Below are 21,399 nucleotides of genomic sequence, written 5' to 3'. Positions count from 1 at the left end.
AGCTAAGCTGCCACAAGCCAAGGAGCTCCTGCAGCCATCAGAAGCTGGAAGAGGCAAGGAAGGTTCCCCTAGAGCCCTTGTGGGGGGGTCTGGCCAGGTGGACACCTTGGCTTCAGACGTCTGGCCCCCAGAACTGTGAGGGAATAGAGTTCTGTTGTTTTAAACCTCCCGGTTTGTGGGAGTTTGTTAAGGCAGCCCCAGGAAACTAACACACAGAGTAAGCTTAACTTCAGGAAAAGCCGAAAGATACACAAAAAGAAAGCAATCAGAGCACATGATTTGGCTCAAAAATGAATATTTTTACCTATCCGTATTACTTTAACCACATATGAAAATTAGTTTTAAAAGAACAATGACATATTAGGAAACAATTTTCAACATATATAACAAACATTATCTGGCATCAGTGCAAGCTCAACAAACATTTACTGTATGGTGAATTAATTGCTAAGGTAGAAGAGCTATAAATTATTAAAAAGTAAGCAAGTTACAGGAAAAAATAGGGAAAGATTACAGATAATTCAAAGAAAAAGAAATACAAGTGGCAACAAAAATATGCATAAAATAATCCTCATTAGTGATTGAAGAAAAGCAAACGAAAGAAAAAAAGATCAGAATTTTTGCCTATCATCTGGCAGAAATTTAAAAGATTGAACACATCCAATATTGTCCAGGGTGTGGGGAATCAATAACTCTGTTTTTGTTTTTTTGAGGAAGATTAGCCCTGAGCTAACTGCTGCCAATCCTCCTTTTTGCTGAGGAAGACTGGCCCTGAGCTAACATCCATGTCCATCTTCCTCTACTTTACATGTGGGACGCCTACCACAGCATGGCATGCCAAGCAGTGCCATGTCTGCACCCGGGATCTGAACCGGTGAACCCCAGGCTGTCAAAGCAGAATGTGCGAACTTAACTGCGCCACCAAGCCAGCCACAATAACTCTTATATACTGTCAGTGGGAATTCAGAATGGAACAACCCTATCAGAAGGTAATTTGGCAGAACCCAACAAAATTTAAGATGTGCTTGACTTTTGTCCTATGAATTCTATTTCTAAGTCTTGATCCTATAGAAATAAACTTCAAATTCTGTGCAAGGATATTCATGTCAGCAATATTTGTAACAGGAACAAACGGGAGAAACCTAAATATCCATCAATAAGTTAATGTTTAAATATAAAGTATTTTAGATCTGTAATATGAAATACTATGCAAGTGTTAAAAAAGAATGAAGGAATCCTAAATGTACTGACATTGAAGGATGTCCACGATATGTTATGGAGTGGGAGAGGAGAAGTAGCAAAACAATGTAGAACTTAATTACATTTTTACAAAGGACTATGTTGCATGTGTTAATGTACACATGTGTGCATGTGTGCTTGTACATGCATAGAAAATAGACTGGAAAGATATTTATCAATCTCCCCCTGGGGAGTAGGAGTGGGAGAATAGAGTCAGGGGAAGAAATTTTCACTTTTTACTTTATATTTCAGATTTTTAAAAAACTTTTACAATATAAAACGTTTATTCTGTCTTTAAAATAAAGGGAAACATACAGTTTGACTTAAGTGTATTTAAAATTTTTTCTGATTTTAAAACTAACACTTGTGGTTTTAAAATGTATCTTCAAATTCTTTGACATTTCTACATTCAAACGGTGCAAACTAATTCTCCTCTGTTTGAGTGAGGGCCAGACTTAGTGACTCATTTCTAAATGATCCCTTTTTTCTCTCTCTCTCTCTCTGTGTCTCTGATTGCTTGCTTTCGGGGCCAGTCACTCCATGACTTGAGGACATTTAAGCAGCTCTCAGGAAAGGACCATGTGGAGAAGAACTGAGGCCTCCTGCCGACAACCAATACCAGCTTGCCAGCCAGATCCTCCAGCCCCGGTCAAGCCTTCAGGTGACTGTAGCCCCTGCTGACATCTGACTATACTATATGAGAAACCCTGAGCCAGAACCCTCAGCCAAACCACACCCAAATTCCTGGCCCACAGAAAAGGTAAGAAATAATAAATGTTTATTGTTGTTTTGTGCCACTAAACTTTGGGGTAATTTGTTCAACAGCAATAGATAACTAATACCTGTAGCACTCTCCCTCTGGAGAGTAGAAGTGGGAAAATGGAGTTTTTTTACTTTGTACATTTTTACTTTATACATTTCAGGATTGTCTGGATTTTTTTACTCTTTTATATCTAGAGAAAAGGAAAGAAATAAAGATAGGCTTAAGCATATTTTTAACTTTTTTTTTCTGATTTTAAGAGTAACACTAAGTGAAAAAGGAAAGAGTTGGAAGACTGACACCACGCAACTTCAAGACTTACTATACAACCACAGTAATCGAGACAGTGTGGTATTGGAGAAAGAATAGACAAACAGATCAATGGAACAGAATAGAGAGCCCAAAAACAGACCCACACAAATGCAGACAACTGATCTTTGACAAAGGAGGAAAGGCAATTCAATAAAGACAGCACAGTCATTTCAACAAATGGTGCTGGAACAACTAGACATCCACATGGAGGAAAAAAAATTAACCTAGACACTCTACAATTTTTCACAAAAATAAACTCAAAATGGATCATAGACCTAAATGTAAAACACAAACGTACAGGCTTACTTTGTTTTATTGCGCTTCTAAGATATATATTTTTTATAAGACCCTTCACCAGCAAAAAGATTACAACTCTGAAGACTCAGATGATGGTTAGCACTTTTTATCAACAAAGTATTTTTTAATTAAGATATGTACATTTTTTTGACATAACGCTATTGCACATTTAACAGACTACAGCAGAGTATAAACATAACTTGTAGATGAACTGGAAACCAAAAAATTTGTGCAACTTGCTTTATTGGGATATTCACCTTATTGCAGTGGTCTAGAACCAAACCCACAATATCTCTGAGCTACGCCTGTAAAAAACTTCTAGAAGATAACACAGGAAAAATCTAGGCGACCTTTGGTTTAGTAATGGGTTTTTAGGTACAACACCAAAAGCATGATCCATGAAAGAAAAAAATTGCTAAGTTAGACTTCATTACAATCAAAACGTCTGCCCTGCATAAGACACCTTTAAAAGAACGAAAAGGCAAACCACAGACTGGGAGAAAATATTTGCAAAACATATATGTGATAAAGGGCTTGTATCCAAAACATACAAAGAATTCTTAAGACTCATCAATAAGAAAACAACCCAATTAAAAATGAGCACCTCTATAGAATGGAATATTATTCAGGGATAAAAAGAAAGGAGCTATCAAGCCATGAAAAGACATGGAGGAACCTTAAATGCATATTACTAAGTAAAAGAAGCCAGTCGGAAAAGACTACGTAGCGTATGATTCTAACTCTATGATATTCTGGAAAAGGCAAAACTATAGAGACAGTAAAAAGATCAGTGGTTGCCAGGAGTTCAAGGTTGGGGGAGGGCAGGACTAGGTGGAGCACGGGGATTTTAAGATATTAACACTGTTATGTATGAGACTGTAATGGTAGATACATGTCATTATATATTTGTCAAAACCCATAGAATATACAACACGAAGGTTAATCCTAATCTAAACTATGGACTTCAGTTAATATTACTGTGTCACTCTCAGCCCATCAGTCGTAAGAAAGGTACCACGTGAATGCAAGATGGTAATAACAGAGAAAACAGCAGTGGGGAAAGGAGAGAGGAAGCATACAGGGACGTCTGTACTCTCTGCTCGGTTTTCCGCAAACCTAAAACTGCTCTAAGAACTAAAGTCTATTAATTTTTTTAAAAACACAACATTAATCAATTGAAGGAAAAATAGAAATGAAATAATACAGCCACCCATAATCTCAGCAGAAAGACAATCCCTATTAACACTTAGCATAGTTCCTTCCAGTCTTTTTTCAAATGTCTACGTGTATGTCATTTTTTAAGAGTTGAAGTCATTCTGCTAAATCCATTCTGAAGGCTTATGGTCTAGTTTTAGTTTGGATTTTGAACCTCAAAGAAAATAGCCCATATAAAACATCAGTGATACCAAAAACAGATTCTGGAGGGGCCAGTTGCTATGGGGATGATTGAAAATAAATTTCATTTCACACTACACCCTGCTAATGTACTGACCAGAAGGAAAGAGAAATATTTGGAGTAACTTAGAAGAACTGCCAAGAAAAGTTCCCATCAAGGAGGAAAATACATCAGCCCAGTGAGATTTCAAAGAGGCCAGCAGCATCGGCCTGCAATTTAACTAATTACGCCCTTTCGGCAGCCATATAGGTGGAGGGGGAGAGCACCCAGGAATTGGAGAGTGGAGCAGACTCTCTCTCTCACGGACAGTTTGATGGCCAAACAGCCAGCAGGACTCCCACAGGATGTGGGCCATCTCTGCAGGGTGGTGCAAGGTGAGGAAAAAATAGTCACCCCTTCCCTTCAATGGAGATGCCCCAAATATTTAGCAAGCTGCAAGGCCCAGGCTTCAAGCGACCAGTTGGAACACTGCATTGGCCCTTAGCATTGCAGTAGGTCCTGGGCCCCTTCTGTCCCGGGTTAACCCTTTAGAGGCTGGATCATGGGACAATCTGGACGTTCTAGAGGAGGGACCAGGATGCCAGAGGGTGGGGCAGTCGGGGAGCTGAGGGGAGTCACTATTTTCCAACAGAAGAATTGTGATACTTGAAGACGTGAAAAGGCCAGATCAGTGTGCACCAAGAGAACTCTGACCTTCCTTCAGCCAACGTTTTTATGAAAGACAAGCCTTTATGGAACACACAGCAGGGGCAGCCTTGAAAGGGAAAGGCAGAGCCGCTATCACAAAAAGACCACTGGTCGTGTGAAGACAGGCCCAGCTTCCCACCACAGGAAACAGCTCAGCTTCAGAGTCAAATAAATCTAATCCCCTTCCCAGCTCTGCCATGTATTGTCATGAATTATGTAATCTCTGAGCCCCAGTTTCCTCGTCTACAAAATGGGTATAATTGCTCCTCCCTCCTGAGGTTACAATATGGATGACATGACCCAAGCCATGGGAGGTGCTGAGCAAAACCCCCGGCACTCAGCAGGTGCTCAGTCCAATGCAGTGGCCACCTCCACACCACCGTTAGAGATGATTGTCTCTGCTGCAGTTTTCTTTTTCTTTTTTCTTTTTTTTTAAACACACCAGTGGCCCCATCTCCCTTTCCCTGTCCATATTCCAATGTACATGCCTGGTCACTATTGCCATATAATGACCGAGTCCCTGACGTGTGAAATATTGGTTACCCTTTTCTGCAGCATCCTAGGGAAAGTTCTGTACTCTGGAGAGAAACAAAGCCTTCTGATGCCAAACCAACCCAAACCACAAAGCCATGAAGTTATGGATGCTCTGGGTAACAGCTTCTCACTCAGAGCACAAGGATCTAGGATTGCAGTTGCCAAGCATCCCCAGGGCTGAGGAAAAGCCCAGGTTCAACAGAGATGGATTGATTACAAATACAGGATACCATTTCCAAATGGTGCAAACCTGGCTGTTTATTTTCCTTCTTTAAACTTAGTTAATGGATTCATATTTTTATTTTGAAAAAAAATTTTAATATAGAAAACTATATATCAAAACTATATCTGTCCTCGTCTCCCAGAAATGATCACTGTTAACATTTGTTATATTTGCATCAAGTCCTTTCAAAAAAGAGAGAGAAAATATGACCAATGAAATTAAATCTATTTTCCTCCTCACTCCCAAATCTATTTCTTGCCCACTCCCCTAATCACCTAATATAAGATCAATTATAAATTTGATCTTTTGTATCCAGTTCTGTCTTATTCTTTGTTTTATCTAAATTTTCCAGTTTTTTTTAAATAGAAAGAAAACAAAAAGAAACAGGGAAATGTGCTAAGTGGCAATGTCTATGTGAAGAGGGGCCTTTGGCCTCTCACCAAGATGCCCCCACTCACTTCTCCAGGAACAGCCCACACTAATTATAGGGAAAGCCTATCGGGGCATAGTCTGGCAAACTCACACCTATAAACATCTAGAAAGCAGGGCAGACCCCCATAAGGCCATCTGCTGAACTCCAAAAGGCTTACCTGGGTCCAGGTGTGTGAAGGAGCCCACCACAAAGTCCAGTGTGGACACAGCCAGCAGGAACAGCAGCAGCAGCTGGAGGCGGATTATCCACTTGACACCTGCCAGGTTGATCCCCAGCAAGGCCAGAAGCACCACCACTGAAATTCCTCGAACAGCCCAGATATTCCTGAGGGTCAGCAAATCTGAGATGGATTCAGCGAAGCCGGTGATGTACATGGCACCTGCAACACACTGAGAGGCCGTCCTGGGTAGGAAGAGTCAGCAAGAGAAAAAACCGTCAGGAGCCGGTGGCCAGAGCTGCCGGCACTGAGGACGTGGCTTGGCCCTCTCAGGGCTCAGCACCTGGGAGACAGCCTGGGGTTAAGTTAAATGGGCCCTTCCCGCCTGGGAACCCTGCCTCCCACCCCATTTCTTCTGGTCTGCATCTCTACCTTCATGCAGAGGGGAGAATGAATGCCCAGCTAGCTGACTGTCAGTGGGAACTAAGATGAAAAGATCACAGGAGGAAGAAGATGGGACTCTGGGCCAAAGATGCCCTTGGACTTCTCTGTCTGAGTTATTCAAGAACTAAATAGAGAATAAAAACACACAAGGGCTCCCATCCCAGAGCCACAGAAGGGCACTGAAGCAAACCCCAGTTTTTTCTCCATTTCTTTGTAGGTCAGTATTATTTTAGAAATTATCTAAAACTTGGAAGTTAGAAAAAAAGTGGGCAGCACATCCTTTTAATGTCATATAGAACAAAGGCTACCCAAGGACCATGTAGGTGAATGTCTTAGTTCTACTCACCATTTACTATGGATTAAAAGTATTAAACATCCCAGACTTAGTGAAGTTGCATGTTAACTTATGGATTTTCTTCCAGCAGAGATGCAAATAACTTCTGTCCAGTGGAACAGATAACCCAAAAGATTCGGATTTGTTGTCCTGTAAGACATCACCCAGTTTTGCATCTAACCCAACAATCTTATCCTTACATCTGTTTATTAAATTGCTTAACCAAGAATTTATGGATTTGATCTGTATCCATCCAGTATCCATTCCTAGCTTCTCAACTGCTCTTCAACATCTTCCTGGCTCCTCCATTAATCAATGATGTAAATAAAATTGTTGGCACGTGTTTATATTTGCACGAGAGGCATGATTTTACCTTTTTAAAAACATTTGAAACAATTTCAAATAAATACTTGAAAATAACCCAGGCCTCACTTTCCATGATTCTTCAGCCCCCCTTCTCTCATGAAGTTTGTTCCTTTACCATCCCCAAGGCCAGCGGGTCCCTCCCATCACTGTCGCTCTGCCTGTGCGGCTCTCCCAGGGCACAAATTCTACTCGGGCCTCTGTCAAGTTCCTCCTTTTCCATGAAGCCTCTCCTCATCTTCCTCTTCCGAACAAATATTATGCTTACTGTCAGTGCCAAGCGACTAATTACCTGGTGCCATATTCTATTATTTCATGCACATGATTGTCTCCCTACCACGACCAAGAATGTAAACATCTTAAAAAACAAACTTTTTATGCTGATTGCACCTCTTAAAATCCCCTGCATTTGTTAAGCATGTTGCAAGCATTCAATAAATACTTTGTGATATGTTGACGGTATGAAAAGTGCTCCAGGAAGCAGGCACCATTAAGTTCCAGCCCTTTTCTGTAAAGACCAAAAGGATGGCACAATTTCTGTATCTGAGGGGAGCTCATGAAGGGGGGCCCATTCTTCACTGGGATCGACTCACTTTGCAACTAGATATAACATCATGTTTCCCAAATTTACACTAGGCATTCCTGTCTATATTTGGGTAAAGGAGAAGCCCAATACATGTGAGGGAAATACCACCATCTCTGAGAGGGAGATGAGAGAGAGAGAGGGAGAAATAAACCCATGTTTTCCTGCATTCACCTCAGAACTCAAACTTACTCTTGACTAAATACCAAGAGTGTGATGGTGATAATGATGCTATTTCATCAGTGTTTGGCCAGATCAACAGGACTCTCCACGGGCAGATATATCAGAGTTTAAAAAACAAATGATAAGGGGCAGCCCTGTGGCATAATGGTTAAGTTTGGCTCATCCCACTTTCGCAGTCCAGGCCCATGGGTTCAGATCCTGGCGTGCCATGTTAATGAAGTATGTTAATGAAGTGACTTTTGAAAGCGCCTAAGGATCGGGGCTGGGAGAATCAACCATGAGTACAGGGTTGGAACTTTCAGTCCCATCCTGTGATTTCTTGGGAGGGGAGAGGGGCTGGAGGCTGAGTCAATCACCAATGGGCAATGATTTAATCAATCATGCCTTTGCAATGAAGCCTCCATAAAAACCCAAAAGGAGAACTTCCACATGCCACTGTGCCAGGACCCCAAACTCCAGGAGGACAGAAGCTCCTTTGTTGAGGAACACACCCTATGCATCTGTTCATCTGACTGCTGATTTGTACCCTTTAATATCCTTTGCAACAAAGCAACAATCTCGTGAGTAAACTGGTTTCCTGAGTTCTGTGAGCTGTTCTAGCAAATTAATAGCAGCCAAGGAGGGGGTCACGGGAAGCTCTGATTTATAGCCAGTTGGTTAGAAGTAGAGGTGACAACCTGGACTCGCAATTGGCATCTGAATTAGAGGACAGGCTCGTGGGACTGAGCCCTCAATCTGTGGGATCTGACGCGTTCTCCAGGTAGATCGTGTCAGAACTGAGTTGAATGGTAGGACACCCAACTGGTGTCGGAGAACTGCTTGGTGGCATGGGGGGGACACCCTCCCCACACACGGGAGTTGGGTGCAGAACCCTTTTAGGAGGGAAACCAACTTTTTCTTTACATTCTCTCTGATGTGTTAACCGGTTACAATGAATATCCTTTTGTAATTTTAAAAGAATTTTATAAAGGAAAAACAACGACAACAAAAACATATTAAGAGTATTATTCTGTTTATGCAAAAACTACATTTGGGTGCATGTAACCCCCTGCGTCTAGGACTTGAGGCCTCCCCCACACTCTGCTCACTGCTGGCGAACTCAGGACTGGCCTGAGCTCTGGCCTGGGGTGTGGACACCAGCGACTGCTAGCCCTTCCCCAGGGCAATCCAACCGCCCCACAGTGGTCTACCTCCCAACCATGAACACCACTCTTTGGTGGAAAACATCCCAGTCATTTGTTTAATGTATAAATATGTCCAGAGTTTATTATATTTTAAAAGTATTTTATCTCCTCTTAAAGTTTATAATCACGGGCATCCTTTTCCCTTTTCATTCTCTACAGAGAAACTTCTAACCCCCCGCCACAGGAAGCAGGGGGTACCACTCACCACTTTAAAGAGAGAAGGGCACCTATTTTCAGGGCGTAATGACTCCATTTTAAGGTATTTGTTTTAGAAAAATTGCACTTTCACAATTATAGGCATTTTTCTTTTCATCTCTGGGTACCTACCTAGAAACCAGAGCTGCCTGTACATGCCTCTCCTGACACGAAATCCCTGGTTTAAGGTTCAAGTTAGTTGATTGTATGTCCTGCCTACGTGTTAATTCCCATAACAAAACCCCCAGGCCTATATCGGGTCTATAAAAATCCTCCATTGTTTCTTCATAGAGCCCAGTACGTGCACATGGCCATTAATAAATGCTTTTAGCAATGCTATTGCAGGCTGAAGCTGGATATTTTGGTGTCCAGGGTGAGGAGCCCCAAATAAGCCCTCAGACCTACAGAGGTCAGTGGGGCGGGGAGTAGGGAGGGGCCTCAGTCCATCGTCAACTCCCCTGGCCAAAGGGTCTGGCACCACACAGCAGACCTGCCACCAGCACCTCAGAGAGATGAGTGGGGAAGGCTTTTGGAGGATGCAGGGCAATGAAAAGATTTTGCAAGCTTTAAAAATATTATTTTAAGTGCGTATACTTTCTGAATTTTGACGCTCTAGAGGAAGGGTTGGCAAACTTTGGCCTCCTGGCTAAATCCTGCTCACTGTATGTTTTGGGAATAAAGTTTTATTGGAACACAGCTATGCCCATTTTTTCTATTGTCTGTGGCTGCTTTTGCACTACCAAGAGCAGAACTGAGCAGTTGTGACAGAGATGTATGACTTGCAAAAACTAAAATATTTACTATTTGGCTCTTTACAGAAGTTTGCTGACCCCCTGCTCTGGGGCAAACCAGATAATCTGCTCTGGCGATCATTAAAAATAAATGAGTGCATGCATGCCCTGGAAAGAAGGGGTTAGGGGTTAATAAGAACCAGGAATCGTAGGTTCAGATCCTGGGTGCAAACCTACTCCACTCATCAGCCATGCTGTGGAGGCATCCCACATATAAAGTGGAGGAAGATTGGCACAGATGTTAGCTCAGGGCTAATCTTCCCCAAGTCAAAATAAAAAGAGGAAGTTTGGCTACGAATGTTAGCTCAGGGCGAATCTTCCTCACACACACACACACACACACAAAGAGCCAGGAAGAGAGACCCTAAGAAACCCCAATCATAGCCTGGAAGAATAAGGATGACCTGACCTTCCACCTTAAGAAACTAGAAAAAGATAAGCAAACCAAACCCAAATAATAAAATAAATAAATGAAATAGAAGCCAGAAAAACAACAGAGAAAATCAACAAAACCAAAAATCAGTTCTTTGCAGACAAATCTTTAACTAGACTGATCCAAAAAAGGAGAGAGAAGACTCAAATTATTAAAATCAGGAATGAAAGGGAGGACATTACTACCAATCTTACAAAAATAAAAAGGATTATAAGGGAATCTCGGAACAATTATACACCAATAAATTAAGCTAGATGAATTGGGATAAATTCCCAGAAAGACACAAACTACCAAAACTGACTCAAAAAGAAATAGAAAATCGGAATATGCCTATATAAGTAAAGTGATTGAATTAGTAATCAAAATATTTCCTACAAAGAAAAGCCCAGGACCAGATAGATGGCTTCACTGCTAAATTCTAACAAACATTTAAAGAATTAACATCAATCCTTCACAAACTCTTCCAAAAAATAGAAGAGGGAAGACTTCCCAACTCATTCTATGAGGCCAGCATTATCCTGATCCTGAAACTAGACAAAGATATCACAAGAAAACTACACATCAATATCCCTCATGAATATACACAAAAATCCTCAACAAAATACCAGCAAACTGCATCCAGCAACATATAAAAAGGAGTACGCAGCATCCACACCCTGGTCAGAGAGCCCCGCCCAAGTCAGCTACAGACAACACAGAGGCAGGTCTAAGATGCTGACCAGAGGGGCGCCGATGTTTCTGACCGAGGCCCAGATGGAGAGAAGGCAAAGCAAGCAGGGATGCTGATGCAATGGCTTCTCCAGTGGTGGCTGCCAGCTTGTAGAAAACATCTCTGTGAACATCGTTCCTTCCAAGTCAGCCCCTCTACAGGAGACTGTCAACATTCCAGCTCCCTCTCTATCAAGGGTCCTTTCCACCCGTTCAGCACTGGCCCCCCCATCTGTGGTATCTGCTTCAAGAGACAAGCGTGTTGTCCACCCAGGCAGCGGGAAAAGTGAGAGCTGCTGTTTGCCCATCTTGCAGCCTGCCTGGCTACAAAATAGCAGAGAAGGAAAAAAATGGCTATACAAATCCCCAGGGTAATGAAGTGAACTGATTGTTTATTACTTTACTATGCTTAAAGACCTTTCTCCAAGAAAGTCAAGAGGGTTTCAAGAACGCAGTCTGCCTGCCTTCCATGCATCTGCCCTACACACACACACACACACACACACACACACGTGCACGTACACAGCTCTGTGCCGTTGGAGACTCAGACGTATTTGTGGTAAAATACCCCACCCCTGCTGCTTAAAAATAAAAGAAGCGAAACGAATGCTCTCTTTGAGAAGACTCTGGTGCTCTTATTTAGACAAACTTTTTTCTTTAAGCCGTTTTTGCAAACACCCACCACCCTTTGCACCATCATAAAAGCCCTTTTCAAGCCAAGAAGTGCTTACAAAGAGCCGCTTCTCAACGTCTGCGCTCGGTTTCCTCGGCATTAGGTCACCGTCCCTGTGTTTTAGCTAAACAAGCCTCGCGTTTCTCCCTGCTCTCTGGTTTCCTGAGTCCCCCGCTCTGATGAAGCAGCCCCCTCATTCGTATTCTCCTCCTCAGAGGGCCCGTCCACACCGGGCTGTCAGCCTCCGGTTAAGGCCAGAAGGCTGTCAATGCCTAGAGTGCCAGCTCATCTGAGAAGTGCCTGCTTCTAGGAAAGTCCTTGACACAAGCAAAATGTCCCCTCTTCAGTGCAAAAGCACTGCAGGGACGGGGCCACTGGCTGCCACCTGGGCTCCCACCACCGTCGGGCACTCCGCTCCCTAGAATGGGCAGCCAGAACAGTCCCAGCGCAGGTCCGCCTCCCTGGTCCAGTCAGGACTCGCTGAGGCAGAGTCTGGCAGAGGAAGGAGCACTGGACCAAGAGGCAGGGCTGGACATGGGCCCGGCTCTGCCTCTGAGTCCCTCTCAGAGCCTGGTCTGCCCATCTGTAAAAGGGGGCAGTTCCCCCAGCTTGCCTCTCAGCAGGGCAAATGAGGGCATGGACGGGGAGATGGTGGCCAACAGCACGGCAGGGGAAGAGCTCCGGCCCGAGGTGGCCTCAGGGCACAGCCCCCCTGCCCCGGCGGCCCAGCTCACCTGTCCGAACACGTACAGCAGTCCCACCGTGCCTCCGGTCTGCCCCCCGAGCGCCGAGGAGATCATGGAGTAGACACCGCCGCTGCCCACGCCGCAATGCTCTCCGACCCCGATGCCAGACAGCACGGTGACGAGGGCCACCAGGATGACGACGGAGACCAGAAACACGCCCACGAGGACGCCCGTGTTGCCCTGCGGTGGAATAGGAAGGAGCAAGGTCAGCGGTTAGGATAAGGAGCCCTGGTCAGGTGCGGCCCCTCCAGGGAGTAGTGACCACCTCCCCCCACACCCCCAGGGTAGCAACTGGGGGAAGACTGGGAAGCTGGGCCGCAAAGGTGGGGCCACTGGAAAAGGACAAAGGCAGCATCACAAGAATACGGCCTGGAAGAAATTCCACATGAAGGGAAATGCCCTTGCTCCAAACTCTTCAATGACTTCCCATCACCCATGGGGTAAAGGCAAAGTCTCTTAATACATCCATGAGGCTCCTCCTAATCTGACCCCTGGCCACCCCGCCCCCCCAGTCCCTTTCATCCCTCTGCGCATAAGCCCCCAGTACCCCTGCTCGTGGCCCAGGTGAAGGCACCTGGTGTGTCCTATCCCGTCCCCCAAGTGCTGACCCCTGCTCATTCCACTTCCTGGCCAGGTTCACTCCAAAGCATCCTTTAAGACCATGTTTAGGAGATTCCGCCACCAGGCAGCTGGCCCTGTGACCCCTCCTCAGGGCTCCTACAGTACCCAGGGCTTAGTCCTTATCACAGTACTTATCATACTGAGTCTGTTTCCAAGCCCCTCTTCACTCTGGGCTGTGAGCTCCAAGAGAGCATGATTATGTTTTATTAGGACAGTTACTCATTTTGCTGATTTTATATTTTTAAGGAAATTACAGAATGACTATTTTCTTCCTTTGTTTGTGCTTTTAAATTGTCTGCATGTGATAATAAAATATCCTGTGCCAATCTTTAAGTTTTCATACCAAAACCACCACTTTAACATTTTCCAAACATAAGTATGCTGCCAAATTATTCTTTAGAGTTAATATTGTCTATTTAAAAATGATTTTGGCATGACCTCTACTTATTTTTGTTTTATGCCATCTCCTAGAAGGTCTATCTTATTTTTGGCATTTCACATTCACCTTTTTTTCATGATCAAATATGATTTTTCAGGTAAAACTAATGTCAGAACTGAAAAGTAGAGATCCTTTTAGGGCAAAAGGATGTGTTTGTGTGGTAAGCTGCCTCAGAGGTGGCCCCAGGGATCCCCACCTCCTGGCATTTGTGCCCTTGTGTAATCTCCTCCCTTTGAGTGGGGTCTGGACCAACTCACTCATTTTTAATGAGCGGAATACTGCAGAAGTGATGGGCTGTCACTTCTGAAATGAGGATCTAAAAAGACTGTGGCTTTCATCTTGCACGCTGGCCCTGGGGGAAGCCAGCTGCATGTAATGAGGCAACCCTATGAAGAGGCCACGTGACAAGGCCTGACAACAACTACACAAGTGATCTTGGAAACAGCTCCTCCCCTGGCAGAGTCTTCAGATGAGACTGCAGCCCTGACTGACAGCTTGACCGCAGCCCCATGAGAGACCTCGAGCCAGAGGCACCCAGGTAAGTTGCGCCCAGATCCCTGAACCAGAGTAACTACAAGGTAATACATATTTGTTGCTTTAAGCTGCTAAGTGTAGGGGTAATTTGTTATGCAGCAATAGATAACTAATACAACTTGTACTTTCACTTTGGATACTTCTGGATAGCCATTTCTCAAAAAAAAAATCACCCAGTGGAAGGGTTAAAAGGAGGCCCTTAAAGACTTAAGAATCAAAACAGAAAGAGCCTGCCCTTCTCTCCTCCCAACATCCCATAACCATCCACTGCATGAAGCAGAGCCCAGGGACCCAGGCAGTCAGCGGCCAGGCTTTCCTCTGCCACCGTGATCAGGTTGATGGGTCTCCCTTGGAGACGGGCTGGAGAAGTGCTGGGCAGTGAGGTGGCTCCCAGGAAGGGGAAAATCAGAGGCCAATCCCAGGAGCCAGAGACTGCCTTCCAGGACGAGGAGGCTGAGCTGGAGGCTTTGTGCTTTTGTAAGTGGGAGCCCTGCACGTCTGGGAGGGGTGTGAGAGGCAGGAGTTCTTAGCATCTGCATCAGAGAGGTTGCTAACTCTGCTATAAGCTTTCCACACATTAATAAAGGAAAATATCAGACCCGCTGTGGCTATGGATAAGGCTGATCCCTGAGCTAAGGGCCTGGATATGGAGTAGAGCAAGAGCTTAGGAAGGTCTGGCATCACCCAGGCCTCTGGAGGGGACTAAGAACCCCATATGCCCCACCACAGTGAAGCTATAGTCCCTTGGAAATTGCATATGCGATGGTTAATTTTATGTGTCAACTTGGCTAGACTACAGTGACCAGTTGTTTAGTCAAACCCTAGTCTAGAAGTTGCTGTAACTGTATTTTTTAGATGTGATTCACATTTGCAATCAGTTGACCTTAAGAAAGGGAGATTACTCTCCATAAGGTGGGTGGGCCTCATCCAATCAGTTGAAAGCCTTAAGAGCAAAGACGGAGGCTTCCGAAAGAAGGAATTCGGTCTCCAGACTACAGCTCAGAAATTCTGCCTGAGTTTCCAGCCTTTGGACTGAAAAGTGCTACATCAATTCTTACCAGCATCTCGCTTATCCCATAGATTTTGGACTTGCCAGCCCCCATAATCACATGAGCCAATCCCTTAAAATAAATACACACACACCTCTCTCTCTCTCTCTGCCCTCTGTGGGATAATAGAAAATATATATTAGTCTCTATCCCAGGTTCCTGGCACAGAGCTCCTGAAACCCTTGTAATTTCCTAAATGACAAGAACACTAGGAGCATCTTTTGTCCTATTTAGGCAACTCTGGGACGGCATCTGGATGGGGGCCGGTCACCAGCAAGACCAAGCCATGATGAGAAGCTTGGAATTTTCAGCACTCCTCCTTCCACTCCTTTAGAGAGGGGAGGGGACTAGAAATGGAGTTAATAATTGATAATGTCAACATGAGGAAGCTTCCATAAAATCCCCAAAGTACAGGGTTCATAGAACTTCCAGGGGGTAAACACTCCCAAATACCAGGAGGGTGACGCACCCCTACTCCATGGGGCAGAAGCTCAGCTCCTGTGCTCGGGACCCTCCCAGATCTCGCCCCGTGTATCTCCTCATCTGGCTGTTCACCTGTACCCTTCATCATAACCTCTAATAAACTGGTAAACCTAAGTGTTTCCCTAAGTTCTGTGAGCTGCTCTAGCAAATTAATCGAACCTGAGGAGGGGGTCCTGGGAACCTCTGATCTACAGCCAGTTGGTCAGAAGCTCAGGTGACAACCTGGACTTGTGACCAGCATCTGAAGTGGGGTGGGGGGGACAGTCTTGTAGGACTGAGACCTCAAGCTGTGGAATCTGATGCTATCTCCAGGTGGACAGAGTTAGAATTGAGTTAAATTGGAACACCCAGCTGGTGTCACAGAACTGCTTGGTGTAGGGAAAAAAATCACACATCTGGTGACAGAAGTGTCAGATGCGAAGTGTTCTCTGTGTGAAAGTAAAGGAGAAAGACAGGAGGAGGACCTGGGTTTTTCCAGTATCCTCTCCCTCTGCCTCCCCGTCTCCCTCTCCCTCAACAGCCTGTCTGGTTCACTGAAAGCTCTGTGTGAAGGCTGAGAAGGTCGCTCAGGACACACATCTGTCTGGAAGGTCCCAGGAAGCTTTCACATAAGACAAAGAGGCCCTGGCTCCTCCCTGCACGGAGGAAGACAAACTGACCCCCATGATCTCGTGCGCGAGGGTCTGCCCCAGGGAATGGCCCTGAGCGGTAGGCAGTCTGCGCCTCTGACCACCTTCCCCCGTGCACAGCCTTACACACAGGGTCCGGGCATAGGGCGGGAAGGCAACCATGTGGGTGAGGAGCTGGTGTCTCCAGGAGGCACCAGATGAGTTGAAGAATACCAGGAAAGCTGGAGAGGGTCTCAAACTGGAGGCAAACTCGCCATCACTCTGCTCTCTCTGACTCACCTCTAGCCCCACCCATGATGGGCCCTGACTTCTGTGCTCACATTTCTGTGGTTAAATCCACGGTGAGGCTTCCATTGGAACCTCTGTCTGAGGCCCAGGTTCTCAGGATTCTCATTGAAAAAGCAACGCTAGCTGCTCAATGTACTTCATCTCATTTCATGGTTCTGGAGCATCTGTGCTTCAGGAGTCTATCGCCTGCACTGAGGAATGCCCAAGAGTGACGGAGCTTTCCACGTTACAGGCCCACAAGAGGCTCCAGGGCCACCAGCTCATCACTCACCACCAGCCAGCCAGTCCTCAAGAAAAGGACAACCCCAAAAATGTTGATCATGCAGGACGTGAACACACCATCCCAGGTCCCGAACAGCACTGGCTCCCATACGAACAGCTGGCTCTTCCACCAGGGCTGGGGCTGGGCCAGGGCCCCCTGAAAACAGAGCACACAGAAGTCAGCTCAGCAGCATTCAGGAGGGTCAGCAAGGGGAGAGCGGGGGAAGTGGACAGGGGGAGCGGGGAGAACTCAGCTTTAAACTGCGCCATCCCATGTGCCAGGGCAGGCGTGTGTGCACACACACGGTCCTGAAGACTGAGTCTGCAAAAGGGTCTCTGCTCTCTCCAGCAGCAGTGACTCCCATACCAGAGGAATGTCGCAGAGACTGGCTGTTCAGCTGGCCATTCAGTGGTCTACGTTTTCCAGCCTCTTTACAGGTGGATGTGGCCACGGGACTGAGTTCCGGCCACTGGAATGTAGGTAGAGGGTCTGTATGTCACTTGTGGGTGAGTGCCTGAGGGATCCTGGGTTCCAGCTCAGGCCATGGTCACGAGCTCTGGGTAATGCCGTTTTCCGTTTCAGTCCTCCAGTCCTAGAGGGGACAGCAGCTTCCAGCAGTTACTAATCTTGGGGTAACTTTACGCTTTTTGCTCCTCTGGGCCCTCTAATACTTCTGTAATGAATTCTGCGTATTAAATTCCCACATTTAAAGTACCTAGGGCGGTTTCTGTTTTCCTGACGGAACACTGGCTGATACGGTGATCTGAAGGCCCCTTCCACTCCATACCCAGGATTCTACGGCATCCTTTTGCAGTTGTCTCGAATCAGAGGCTAATAAGTGGTTAAACAGAGGCCTCCCTCATTTTTCCAAATCAAAAATAACAAAGGCACTTATGGAATGCTCAAATGGAAACGCTTTACTAAAAAGACTAAACCTGTGGAAATACTAAAATGATCTTAAACAAAACCAGTAGCAGCTCATGCTGTGAACTGCTCTTGCACAGGCTTGGTAATTAATCTAAATTCAGACATCAGAAGAGTCTTCCACTGCCTTCAAAGTACCACAGCAGTGACTAATGAATCTCAGCTGGGCGGGAGGAAGGGGGAGGCGCCCAACTCAGAACCACCGTGGGCAGTGAGTCTAACTGGTGTGTGTACGTGATCTATAAACACAGCGAGAAGGCAGAAAAATCAAGAGGACAGGAAAAAAAAATCTAAGGTCAGAGGCACAGGGGCATGGCTCCTGAACGGCTGAGAACAATGGACGCACCCATGATCCAGGACCAAGGGCCTCTGCCCTGGTCAAAACCAGGTCAGCTAGGCCTGGTCTAAACAACAGGAGGATCCCAGCTCCCCTTCTTCCCTCACATCATATACTCAGATCCAGAAAGGGCCTTGAGAAATCATCAGGGACGTCAACGAAACCAGCCAGATGGGCCAGGGGACTCTGTGGTGTCCCCCATCACTCCCTGACTCCTTTTATCTGTGTACATTTCTGTTTGCTTGTCTTTCACAAACCACAACTGAAGAATCCCCTGAAAGTCAGTAAATGTGAGAACGGTCATGGTGACTCAGAGCGAAGACCCTGCCAACCTCTGCTTGTCCTTGAACAAATGGTACCAAGGGACCTGTTTGGTGAACATAGGATTGTTTTCTAGGATCCTAATCTCAAAGTCAGGACATGGCACGACTTCCTGTCTCTGCTTGTGTTCAGCTTCCTACCATGGCTAGTTACAGGCGGATTATTTATTAGAAACAGTAGTAACAATAGCAACAATCAGCAACAGAGAGTAATAATGCTTCCACATCAGTTCCCTCCTTTGGTCCTCACAACACCCCTGGGAGGCAGGAGGGCGAGGGCCCATTCACGGGCGAGGAAAGAGAGGCTGGGAGGAGAGACACACGGCCCCGAGCCCCACAGTCGGGGTTTGAATCCCCCTCTCCAGACTGTAAAATCTGTGCTTTGCCCTCAGCCACAGGTTCCTTCCCTTTTCTTTTCTAAATTTCAATGTTTCGGCTTTCAATTTCTAACATCCTGGACTTTGCTTAACTGTGAAGACATCTGCCTTTACCCATACAACTCCGCTTATAATTTTAGAAACTGTATTCTTCTTTCACCCCAGCCTTCGTGTTTCCACTCTGAAGGCTGTTTCGCTTGTTTGTTTGTTTACCTAACGGTGTATGGAAAGCCTTTCACTCCCTGGATCTCACTGGACTAAATCAGCCAAAAAGGTGCTTCACAGATGAATGAGGTGGAAACTCTGGGAGACCCTGTACCCTGCGAATGAAGGTATAAAAGGTTGGAAACGGTGACCGAGCCATGACAGCTTATTTCGGGATCTCTATGGGAGCGTGCCTACCTTTTTTTACCAAGTGACAAAAGACCGTAACTAAGTGTCCCCAGAGTCTGCTCTTCAGAGGCTGGAGGAGGAGCCTGAGTTTGACTCCTTGGTTGCAACCCTGATGTTCTTAGAGAGAGACCGACTAAGCCCAGTGAGAGAGAGAGAAGGAAGAAGAAACAAAAGCACAGAAAAAGGGAAAGAGGATGAGACAGAGAACGCTAGAATAAAATGCCAAATAGGGAATCTAGAGCTCGCAGGGGATATTTCCGGGCCTCCCTGCACTGACCGGCTGCCCCAGGCATCAACACAGAAGCGCCAGCTTGGGTGACCCGTTCTTTCACCTCTCCCTCCTCCACCACGTCCTCCAGCCTCACTACTTAAGGATGCCCCTCAGCCTTTTACTACTGCCCCAGAGTTGACCTTTTAGGAGAGTACTGGCTAGACAATTCAAACCAGCTACCTCCTATAGTGACTACTTGGCCCATGGATGGTCCGATTCTGATACCAATTCCAGCATGTGGGGGTTTTCCCTACACCAAGCAATTCTCCAACACCAGCTGGAGATCCTACAATTCTAACACTATCTACCCGGAGACAGCGTCAGATCCCACAATTAAGGCCTCAGTCCTGTAAGACTGCCCACCCACTTCAGACACCAATTGCAAGTCCAAGTTGCCACCCATGCTTCTGACCAATGGGCCATTGATCAGAGGTTCCCATGACCTCCTCCATGGGTTCGGCTAATTTGCTAGAGAGGCTCATAGAACTCCAGAAATCAGTTTATTCCCTAGATTACTGGTTTATTGTAAAAGGATATAATCTAGGAACAACCAGATGGAAGAGATACCTATGGGGAAGGGGCATGGAGGTTGCATACCCACTCCAGCCACTCTCCCAGGATCTCCATGTGTTCACCAACTCAGAAGCTCTCCGAATCCTCTCCTTTTTGGTTTTTTGGAGGCTTCATTTATGCAGGCATGACTAATTAAATCATTGGCCATTGGTGATTGACTCAACCTCCAGCCCCACTCCCCTCCCCTGTGAGTTCTAATCCTCTAATCAGATGGTCGGTTCCCCTGGCAACCACCCCCATCCTTAGGTGCTTTCCAAAAGTCACCTCATTAACATAAACCCAGTTGTGGTTGAAAGGGGTTTATCACTTAGGAAATTCCAAAGGTTTTAGGAGCTCTCTGCAAGGAACTGGGATGAAAACCAAGTATCTATTTCTTATTATAAATCCCAGTATCACGACTGGCTACTCTACAACCCTGCTCTTGCTTGGCCCTGCCGGCTCTCTCTAGTTCCCCTTGGCTCCTGCCCAGAGAGGCTGAGGGCAGAGCAGTGGGTCTGCAGCATAAGCAGACATCCAGGAGGAGGACAGAATATCAGCTTCTCCTCCACTTTCCCGGACCTCATACCCAACTCCCTCCTCTACAGGAGGGTGAGCAACCCCTCTCATCTCAGATACGCCCTCCTGCAAAGGCTGTGGCTCACAGTCCCCCTCTACACCTCTGCCCAGTCATTTCTGTCGCCAGAGGAGGGGGAGTGGAACGGCTGGGGTGAGCAGACATGATAGCTGGACCAGCTCTGGGCTATCTTTTTTAGCCCCAGGGGAGAGGTGGTCCCAACTGTTGACAACTCTCTTAGAACCTCATTGACCTCCGATTTGGGTCCCGGTCATCAATTCCAAAATAACAAGAGTCACATTCAACATTCTATGACATAGACACAGCAGGTTGTGCGGAAAGGGAGGTGACAATAGGACGTGTACTGTGCCAGGTCTGGAGTCTACTGGGAAGCAAGGTGGGGACTAAGAAATACGATAAAGAAGAGCGAGGAACGAAGCAGTCCCTCAGAATGGGCACCATACACGTGCTCAAGGCTAAGTTTCCTCTATTTCCTGAGCACCCTCAGCTTGGCAGGGACAACTTGGGAGGTCCCTGGTCCCTCTGAGCCCAGGGGACTGCAACCCACACTGGAAACACCACGGCTGCCCAGCAGGTGTTTTAGTACAGAGGTAGAAGTCTTGCTCCTGTGAATAGAGAATCTCTACTCTTGAGCATCTAGAAAGGTGGGG

General features: G+C 46.0%; 1 protein-coding gene across 4 annotated transcripts in view; it reads right to left on the bottom strand.

The window, feature by feature from the left end:
• The window catches only part of SLC12A8 (solute carrier family 12 member 8), a 129,799-nt gene that overhangs the window by 85,867 nt on the left and 22,533 nt on the right, over window positions 1-21,399 (bottom strand). For all 4 annotated transcript variants that reach the window (XM_070243642.1, XM_070243641.1, XM_023623604.2 and 1 more), the window contains 3 exons: window positions 16,990-17,136; window positions 12,664-12,855; window positions 6,039-6,270 (listed from right to left, as the gene is read on the bottom strand). In XM_070243642.1, the coding sequence (XP_070099743.1) occupies window positions 6,039-6,270; window positions 12,664-12,855; window positions 16,990-17,136 (571 nt within the window). The remainder of the gene's footprint in view (window positions 1-6,038; window positions 6,271-12,663; window positions 12,856-16,989; window positions 17,137-21,399) is intronic.

This window comes from Equus caballus, chromosome 19, assembly GCF_041296265.1.
Source record: "Equus caballus isolate H_3958 breed thoroughbred chromosome 19, TB-T2T, whole genome shotgun sequence".
NCBI lineage: Eukaryota > Metazoa > Chordata > Mammalia > Perissodactyla > Equidae > Equus > Equus caballus.
This window is presented reverse-complemented; position numbering and strand designations above follow the sequence as displayed.